The 10387-nt window shown below is 33.5% G+C and overlaps 1 protein-coding gene across 1 annotated transcript; it reads right to left on the bottom strand.

Annotated features, from left to right (window-relative positions):
- Positions 1 to 438: 438 nt before the first annotated feature.
- On the bottom strand, positions 439 to 6032 carry LOC133682490 (valerianol synthase TPS1G-like). Its single transcript, XM_062105837.1, has 7 exons — positions 5630 to 6032; positions 5174 to 5450; positions 3040 to 3418; positions 2023 to 2241; positions 1288 to 1429; positions 916 to 1167; positions 439 to 834 (listed from the first exon to the last, which is right to left on the bottom strand). The coding sequence occupies exons 1-7, from the start codon at positions 5918 to 5920 to the stop codon at positions 544 to 546; spliced, it is 1851 nt and encodes a 616-aa protein (XP_061961821.1). The 5' UTR covers positions 5921 to 6032; the 3' UTR covers positions 439 to 543.
- Positions 6033 to 10387: the final 4355 nt, after the last annotated feature.

The following is a 10387-nucleotide window of genomic DNA, read 5'->3' on the forward strand; positions in this document are numbered from 1 at the left end:
AAACAATAATTTTTTTAATAGAACACGGAATTAAAACTATATATATACATATATATATATATATATATATATATGTATGTATGTATGTATGTATGTATTGATTTTCAATTTTTGAATTTTTAATGAGAATAACATAGCAGGATTAAATTAAATAGAAATTAATTTTGAAAAAAAAGGCTAAATTTTAGTGCCTACAAATATTTTTTCTTTTTCTTTTTTCTTTTTTTGTTCGATCACTATACGGATATGGTGGTCACTCTGATGCTGCTTATCAAGGACACTTCACATTCCTTCCAATTTTAGCAACTTATAACTTCAAACGACATATGCATGGTGCTTGATTCCTCATCGTGGATAGCTCAAATTAAATCGTCAAAAAGGGAAAACAAGAGCGCATCCGTGCAAAGGAAGGAGTTAAACTCCCTTGCAAACATAGGGTAGGACAAGGTGATTCATGTATAACAAAATACAGACCCATAAAAGATCCATAGATGATGTATTGCTAGCTTACACACAACAGGTTTAGCTAGTTTCGATTCAACTTTAAACAGGCGCAGGATGAATGAACAATTGTTCGATGAAACCTTTTGCATGTTCAGGATAGGTATATGCATCCACGTCCTTGTAAAGCGTTTCCGCAACGCGTAAATTATTTACAATTCTGATGATGAGCTCCAATGAAACATCTGATGGTTTCATGCATTCCTGATTAATCTCCTTCCAGGCATCTTCTATCATTTGCCGCAATGCCTTTGTTGCTTCCTTTTCTGGAACTCCATTTTCCGTCATGTAAATTTGTACGGCAGAAGGGATATGTGGTCTCTTTTGCTCAAACTTCAAAAGTAAGATTTTTTGCAGGTCAGGCAACCAAAATTGCATGTAGGAGCAATACTTCAGACGAGTAACGATACTTACCTCATAACTCAACAGATCATCTGTGACACGAGCAATTATACTTGCAGGTCTATAAATTCTTGGTTTACTTTGCAACCATTCAAATGCGTCAAGACCTGCGACTTTTCCCATTGACATGTAGCATACTGTTCCCATTAAATTGATTGCCCCTGTAATAAATGCTTCGGTGAAATACTCGTCTAATGTTGATGGCAATTTATGTGTGTGTAACCACTCAGCCTCTCCATGGTTGCCTGCAATAAATCCCTTTACCTATACATATATAGCACCACCAACAAATTAACCAATTAAGCTCCAAGGAAATTAAAAAAGCAGCAGTAGTTTCTATTTGAAAGCACGTACCAAGGCAAAAACTAATCACTGTATTATTACCTCCCTTTTCCCGTAGTGGAGGCTGTACGCTCTTCCTTCGGCGGTGATTTCATCCTCATATTCGGCAAACACATCTAAAATTGCTTTATAAATCGTCTTCAGATAATCAGCTGGTAGATGATCTATTTCTGCATAGTCCCACCTGGAAAAAGGAAAGATTTATTCTCATCATCATGACTATTAATCCTAAGGACGTCAAAAGATAAAGCAAATGCAAAATTATTTACTTTTTACGTTCTAAAATGAGTGTACGGTTTTTTTTTTTTCAACTGTCTCAAAATGGATCTCCTCTAACCTAAAATTAACTAAATAATCATGCATAATTCCTTTCATATCCTTCTATTTCAACCAAAAAGTGCACAGTGTAATGAATACATTCATATTGAATAAGAGTAGTTTTGGAAGTCAGTTTGAATATAGGTAATGGGGCACTGTATTTATTGTCATTCATTAATCATTGTGGAATAGCATGCACGACACTTAAGGCAAGGAGTAATAAGTTAGTATTAAAAGGCCTCTCTAAACTATACCAAATACCAAAAGATTTTCTTTCAAGTCTCCCTTCCAAGTAGAGACTTTTTCCTGAATTTTTTTCCAACGCAAAGTATTCGAATTACGCAAAGATACAGTGGCAATATATACAAATTAAAACAGTATAAATGTATGAATTTACCTTCTTTTTTTTTTTAGAATCTAATGAAATAGCTTAGTTGCCAGTATCAAAAATATATATACCTCTCAATTGCCTTTCTAAACAACCGGTGCTCCTCCTTTGTTCCATATGCATCATAGACGTCGTCCACGATAGAAAACAATTTCAGAAGTTTGCCGTGCATCATTCGAGCTCGCGAATAGTGTGGCTCAAAATGCAAAATAACCGTCCATAAGAAGACCTCCGCTACTCTTTTTCTCGCAAAAGTACACATTTCTCCGAGTCTCGCCTCATCATACCACCTGAGACACACCCATGAACGTACATTATTTTCATTCTTATATATACAGCTCAAATCCATTAATGGCAGGCGCACCATTATACACACACACACGTATGATAATAACAAATAAATCCCCAATCTATTGGGTATTCCACAAATAGGTCCCCCATCTTTACCCTTTTTCTGGACTAGGCCCAACCTTTCAAAGTTATATCCCGTCAATCCCCACATTTTGACTCTATTAGAAAATCCCGTAAAATTGCTTTTAACACTTCCATGTCTATAGCAAGCTAAAAATTTGGTATGAAATTTTCCAATCCTGTTTTCACCAAATTGGTTCTTACTCTTTCCACCATTTCTATCCAAATGGGTACTAAAACAAGTTTTTTGCTTTTTCTTTTTTAGCATTAAAACAAGTCCTGAGCATATTTAAAAATGTAACTAAAAGAATAATGTGGAAAAAACACTCCAACTAATTGAACAATGTGAATAAAAATGCTCCATTTATCATTGAAGAAATTTGAACCAAGATACTAATAGCTCCCATAAAATAAGCTTTGGGGACCTATGGAATGCCGCAACTTTGGAAGGTGGAGCCTAATCTAGAAAAAGGATAAAAGTATGAGACCTATTTGTAGAATATCCAATAGGTTGGAGTTTTATTTGTAATTATCCCAAAAAACTTTCAATATACAGAGTACGTAAGAAGAATATGCCAATAAATACGGAGAATGTACCAGCAGCCAAACAACACCCAATGAATTAATTATTATGCATGCTCATTAAAAATGTAAGCAAAATGACAAACACTACTTACTTGTAGAGATCTTTCAGCTCTCGTAGATGCATGTACTGTACCCTATTAAAATCGAACTTTGCAAGCTTTGATAAGGTTTCATTTGGAGATTCTTCGTCTTCGTAGAAATCGATGAATTTTCTTGCCTCGAGTCTGGGAATTCCTCTGTGCAAGGGCTGTTTTAGGGCACTGCTTATTTGTCTGGTAAGATTATTGGGCAATGATTGAGTTTTCAGAAACGACTCCAAGTGAGTCTTCGTGATGGCAAAGGCTTCATCTAAGATATGCTCTCCTGGAGTACTCAGATGGGTAGCTTCATAAAGGCTTAGCATGCCTTTGGGATCATTGAGCACACTTTCTTTGAACTTACCTTCAGTGTCATGGAATTTCTCGAAAACATCTGATCCACAATCCATCATGACATATTATTAGTTAGCTAGGGTAAAGATAATGGGCCATTTTAAAGAGAAAATAATAAGGGGTTTTAAATACCCGTTATCATAGGAATACCGAATCTTTATTTTTACCCTTTAAACACCTTTAATTAAAATCTAAATTGATTGAAATAAATTTTTGTTTTAAATATAATTAAAAAAAATAGCTAATTCTTTTCTAAAATCAAAGAATCATCTCAATTCAATAACTTAAGCTATTAGATGAGATCTCAAGATATAATTTATATTATTTTCTAAAACATTTCCTCAAGTGAAAGCCTTTTTAGGCTTGAAATTTGTACAGGTTCACACTATTTTGTGCTTAATTTTTATCAAATAAATGGGGATAGTGAGATTAAAACTAGTGACCACTTAGTCATTAAAGCTCTGATACTATGTCAAAGAATCATCTTAACCCAATAGTTTAAGCTATTAGGTGAGGTCTCAAGCAGTCATGTTAAAGAAGACCTCGCTTAATAGGTTAAGCTATTTGGTTGAGATGGTTATTTGACATCTAATATCGCATTACATGCTTTTTTAACTTCACCTCATTAGCTATCTCATTGATATGAATACTAATTTCTAAACTAATTACTATTTCACACTTTTTTAATAAATAAATCGTCATTATTTCTATCTATTTACCACTTTTAAATTTCTTTCAATAAAATAATATAACATTGATATTATGTCTTTATGATGGTTTTTTTATCTTTTATCGTATGTTCAAATTGACATGGAAATAGGAAATAACACATCACTAAAGATTTTTCATAGAAAATAGGAAGAGATATTTTGGCACAAAATATTTTGAAGTACTTTTTTGTGATAAATTATGAATTATATAAAATAAAATGCAAGTTATAATGGAATTTGTACTCTTATAGGAAGAATTACATTGACACAAACTACGGCCATGTTTGGATACTTCAAATATATTAGGAAATAATGTTTCCGGCCACTTTAAAAAGACTGACTATACATAAGTTTTTCCTCAAAAAAAAATGAAAAAAGAAACCTATAGGTAAGCATGGTATTATTTGTTTTGAGGGTATTTTAAAAAATCATGTAATTAACTGATGAAACATTTAATTTTATATGGAAGTATGCTGATAAAGGAGAATAATTAATTGCTCGTTAACAAGTGTTCATGGACATCTATTAGAAAGATCCTGTTAGTTATTATAATCAACATCAACAAATAATGATTTTGGTATTGTTTAATATTTTTGAATTCAAGAACACTTTTAAAGAAATGCAAACTACTCATTTTATCAATGGCTAAAGCTGTTTTTCACCCTCACGCCATGAGTGCGGAAGTCATTGAAGCTTTAGCGCTCCTTGAAGCACTCAAGATGGCGACCTCTCTCTCTTTTATGTCAATCTTTGTAGAAGGAGATGCCAAGTCCTTAATCTCGACTATGCAGTTCAGGTCCTTCAATGCTAGTCATTCCAATTTAATACTCAAGGATGCGGCTAGACTAGCTAAATCTCTTCAGTCTTATAATTTTACTTTTGTTTGGAGACCTTGTAATTGGGTGGCGCATGTACTGCGCGCAAAGACTGTCACTCGTATAACAAAAACTCTGTACTCCTGTGTTGGCTCTGAGGTTATTTGGAGCGGCTAACATTTCTTCTTAGTCAAAGGAAGTATTATCTTTGAAAAAAAATAAAAATAAAAATAAAGAATCAATGTCGCAGCTAGATATATAGGTACTGACCGACAGACATCTTGTAACCAAATTGTCGGAAAATTCGGAACACAAGTGCGACAGTGTGGAGATCGTAGTCTTTTCCATCGAGGAGATGAGGTTGGGCATTAAAAATGTGATTTAGCTGCTCGTCAATGCAACTGTCGAAGTGATACGACAAACCAAGGCGGTATATATTGTTGATCAGCTCAACTTTCTCCACTGGATCATCACTTGGGCTGCTCTTCAACATTTTCTCTACTTCTCCTTTCAGCATTTCAACTTGTTCACTATTTGATTTGTATTTCTGCAACCAGTGAAGAAGAAGAAGAAGAAGAAGAAGAAGAAGAAGAGCGTGCAGACGTGGTCATGAGCAATTAATTTCAGACTACTATAAAAAGGAAAAAAACAAAGACAAAGACAAAGACAAAGACAAAATATAAGTAGTGAATAGATACATAAAGAGGAAGAGAGGTATATGTTTACCGACTCATCAAGCTTCAATGAAATAAAGCAATCTTCCCATACGTCAGAAGGAAAGTCTGCCGTTGGACGAGAAGGCTCCATCAACACGGCGTTCGTTGATAGATTTGCCCGCAACAGCAACGCTGCTCTATTATAATTAATTGGCGCCGGGATATTGTTTCTATTATGAGATAAACGACTAAAAGAAACAGAGCGATGATCATCACTAGGATTGCTAAGGGAGATGTTCGCCAATGGGCGGCAGAACATTTGTTGGGTGCCCGAAGTCATAAAATGTAGTGGTGCTGCCATTTTTTATTTCGAAGTGTTGTCAAATAGCTGATCAAATTTTTTGTCTATTCAATTATCCATTTATAGACCACACTATCTTGTGTGATGAGTGTGCCAATAACAAATTACATGTCTTGAACGAAATAAAATGCATCCCAGAACAAAAATTAAGTACAAGGATAAAATGTCAAAGCAATAAATTTTGTATTTTGTTCTTTTTAGAATTTTTTATTTTATAAAATCATAGAAAAACTAAAGATAAAAAGATAAAATGACCTAAAAAATGAGTGAATATAAAATCAATGGATGCATATGTTACTAAGAAATGGCAGTGGTGATGTATTCTGGTTCACAAAAAAATTATGTGGGAGTCTCAAGCGTGTCTTTTACGTGAATGACAAAAAAAATAAAATTGAGGGAGCCGAAAATTTTTTGGTGCTGTTTATAAATATGTGAATATTTCTATGGATGTTTTTGTCCTTGGTTCCTAACACTTGTCGAGGATCTTCAATTTAGTATAGAAAATCCAATAATTTGGAATGCCCATTTCTAAAGAAGAGTGGGCCGGACACTTTCTTTTAGAGTTATGTTTACATGTTAAAATTTAAAACACAAATAGAGGTTAGCAACGTGGAACTAATGCTGAAAAATCAATTCAAACCAAGAATGTTTAAATTGTAAAACTAATATATATATATATATATGCACTTTGGTTTGGTTTTTGGTTCAAAAGCAATTCACAGGTTTCATGACCAAACACACGCACACCCAAATCAATCTAATTCAAATCAATCATAAACAAAAATTCAAATCCCTAACCCTAATCTAATCACGTGATCAGTTGACCACTTACTACACCATGACACTAAGGCACCCGCCACCACCCAAAATCATTGGCGCCACTGCTAAAGACTTTTTAGGTGGCCTCCCTCATATCTTCTTCTCCATTTTAGTCTTTGTGGATTCTCCAAATAATTATAACCGTGTTTAATGTTTTTTTTTCCTAGCCAAGAATTAGTAGAGCATGATCAAGCTAATTTAAATATGGGAGATGGTTGTATTTGTTGTGGTTTTAAATCAAAAGATTGGCTTGTGTTTTTGATGATGTATGTTTCGGCCATGGTTGAGAACAAAATAAAGGCCAAGTTTAATGAGATAATCTATTCGGCCAAGTGAAAAAAAAAAGAAGAGAAAGTAGAGGCCGAGAGTTACAAAAGAAGAAAAGTTTGTGTCCGAAGTGTTTTTCAATGTTTATATGTTTGTGGGAATGAAAAGGATCAAAGAAGTTGAGTTATGTTGTTTAAAGTGAAAGAATGATGTACTTGGATGCATACTTGTGTATTGGTTCTTTGATGTTTTAGTTGCTCTACTTCGTTTGATTCTTAACCATTTTTTTATACTTCTTTCTTTTTACCTTATCTATAGCCAAGCCCATTACAACCTTGTTAAAGATTTTTTGATTCATAAATTGCTTGTATATTTTTGGTAGTGTATTCAAGATTGAAAAGCAAGTCTATGATTGAACATAGTTAAACACGTGAACCATAAAAACTTGAGTGTTGGAGTGTATACTAATAAAAGGATCTATTACTTTGATATGCAGCTATTTCACTACTTTTATGTTTTGGTTATTGTTAACTTATTTCTTGTAAATAATGTTTATACTCTTTGATATTGTTATTGTTGGGAGGTTAGGAGAAAAGTTATTCACTTAAGTGGTTTTTCTTTGCATAGTTTCTTTTTAAATTTTCATTGCACTTAGTTTTGCTTTTTTTTCTTTTAATCTTTTCTTTTTCTTTTTTGCTTTCCTTACTCGTGGACAAGCAAGAGCTAAGTGTGAAAGAATTTGATGCACTAATAATTTACGATATTTTTCATATCTAATCCTTAGTCTCTTGTATACATTTTATGTCTAACTATAGCTCATTTTTCATGTTTTCGAATTATTAGAGCTTTGGAGACAAAAAAAATATAAAAAGGAAGTAAAAGGACTTGTTTTAACAACTTTTTTTTGTGTTTTTGGCAAATTTGACCTTTAGTCCTTCAAGAATTTTTATCTCAAGATTGGTGAAACCAAAAATTCTGAAATTTTGTAGAAACATTCTAACTCATTGGAGTACTAACATGAATATTTTCATAATTTTCAGATGTGCATTTTGGCTGGAAACAATTCCCAAAGTCTGATCGACCTAGACAAAATTCTAGGCATCGAGAGAGATTTGAGAATCCGGTTCGATTTATCATTTCTCACTAGTGTTTCCAATTTTATGTCTACCTTACTTTTACGACAATGTCTTCTCCAAGAGACGGCACGGAAATAAAGATCAAAGAAGATCTCTTTGAACAATGCCTTAAAGAAGGAAAATTTAGTAGCAGTACGAACAGACTACAATGCAGAATTTCCAGATTGAACTTTCGACCTTGTTCGACATATTTTGGAAGATCCAACCTTAGATCTTTGCGATTCAAAGCTACAATTATAGTTCACTAAAACATCTAGCTCATGTTAAATTTTGAACCGTTCAAGCGTCATGAACAGTGAGCTCGCAATTTATGAAAATGTCCTTGGGAATTGCCAATTTTCCAATCCGAGAGAGTTGAAGTTCTATCATATTTCTAACGAGCACATGAAGATTTAAGTCAAGTTTGAGTACAGAAACGAGCCCAAAATCGAAGTCTAGCAGCCATGTCCTTTCCTAGCCCTAGTTGTCGCGCTTACAAAGGAGAAAAAAAAGCTTCCTTGCCCATCTACCTTTCCTTTTCTGAATTTTAGGATATTTATAGCCTTTCGTTTAGAGGCCTTTCTTTTTGTCGCATAACTCTTTTAAAACTTGGCATCTTTTGGTACGTGGCAAATTGCATCAATTAATGGAATGTTGATATCGACTTTACAAAATAATTCCAAAAGTTCTTTCTCTTTTTTTTTCTTGTTTTCTTTTTACGCTAAAAGCACTAACTGGAAAGGGTGGAGTTAATTCATAATTGGAAGTTTTGGGATTGAGAATTTGATGGTAGTTCTAGTGACCAAAGTGGCAGCATTCAAGTCCAAGGCAAGCAAAAGGCCAGAATATTTGATAAAGATCAAGCTAGTTTAAGTAAAGGGGTACATTCTATGGAGACTACAATTCTAGTGATACATATTGGCAAGAAGGAGGAAGTTGCAACCAATAAATAAAAATAATCTTATAATTTCAAGTGGTAAGAGAAGTTAATTGTAATTGTCATTGTTTTTATTTTAGTTGGTTATCTAGTAAATAACTATAATATATATTTCTTTTTAATGTAGAATGTATGTCTGGATTGAGTACATTGTAATGAAAAATTCTTTGATTTGGTGTGATTCTAAAATGAGAGTGATTCTTTAGAGTGGTGTGAGGCTACTTGTTTCATAATTTCTTGCAATCTTTATTTTTCTGCAATAAAATATCAGACTTCTTTCCCTTTGTCAATTCTTTCTTTCTGTTATCTTTTCTACTAAATCCCAGAATTGGTAACTTGGTTCTTCTTGATATCGCTTGGCATTAGAATTACCTTGGTTTACAATGTAGAAGTCTCGGCATTAGAAGAGGTTGGTAAATGTAAATCTTTCTTTTTGTTGAAGGGTGCAAGTTCCAATTCTTCTTCCTCCTCCATGTTAACTTCTTTCTGTTTTCATTCACCAAGAGTTTTTCCACCTCGAAGTTCAATTGCATCTACATTTTATGTTATTTGTGAAGGAGATTGATTCATCATTTGAGCTTCTAATCTTTTTATGGACGAAGCCATTTGCCCTACTTGATTTTCAATGTTATTTGCCTTTCGCTGCAAAGAATTAACATGTTGTTGCAAAGACAAACTGCTAGTAGCAAAAAGCTTTATCATCTCCTTAATTTCCTTCCAATCATCATCATTAGACAAACCATTAGTATTTTGGTTTACAGTGTAATCCGGTTGTTTATTGTGGAAAGATTGTTGTGAATAGAATTCAAAAAGGTTAGGATGTCGGTTTTGAGGAAGGTAATTTGGGTTACCATAACAGAAATTCAGGTTATCTCTCCATCCAGGATTGTAAGTTTGAGAAAAAGGATCATATTTCCAATGAGGTTGAGAGTTAAAATTACTACCTCCTATAACATTAAGTTATGCTACTTGTTCATCATGCATCTGAGAACAAAATTCAACCATGTGATCATTCATGCTGCAAATAGAACAAGTTTGAGAAATAGCAACACCATACATCAAGGATCTAACAAAGGAAGTAAGTTCTTTTTGGCTAGAAAAGAGAGCTTGAATTTGAGATTCTAAGTTAGAACTACTTACCTCGTTTACTCATTTGGTGTAGGCGTCAGCTCTTGTACCAAAATTCTTTGAGTTTGTCGCCATGTTGGTGATCAAATAACAAGCATCTTTCAGAGTTTTATCAGCCAACACACCAACACTTATTGCATCAATTATACTCTTATCTTGCGGCATCAATTCTTCATAAAAGTATTGAATAAACAATTGATT

The sequence above is a fragment of the Populus nigra genome, chromosome 2 (genome assembly GCF_951802175.1).
Source record: "Populus nigra chromosome 2, ddPopNigr1.1, whole genome shotgun sequence".
In the NCBI taxonomy this organism is placed as follows: domain Eukaryota; kingdom Viridiplantae; phylum Streptophyta; class Magnoliopsida; order Malpighiales; family Salicaceae; genus Populus; species Populus nigra.

Excerpts from the sequence above, each read along its gene's own strand:
- LOC133682490 (XM_062105837.1), bottom strand. The coding sequence starts at position 5,920 with ATGGCAGCACCACTACATTTTATGACTTCGGGCACCCAACAAATGTTC. Across the intron at positions 1,430-2,022 it reads TTTAGAAAGGCAATTGAGAG|GTGGGACTATGCAGAAATAG; the intron begins GTATATATATTT and ends TCCTTTTTCCAG. Across the intron at positions 1,168-1,287 it reads TCCACTACGGGAAAAGGGAG|GTAAAGGGATTTATTGCAGG; the intron begins GTAATAATACAG and ends ATATATGTATAG.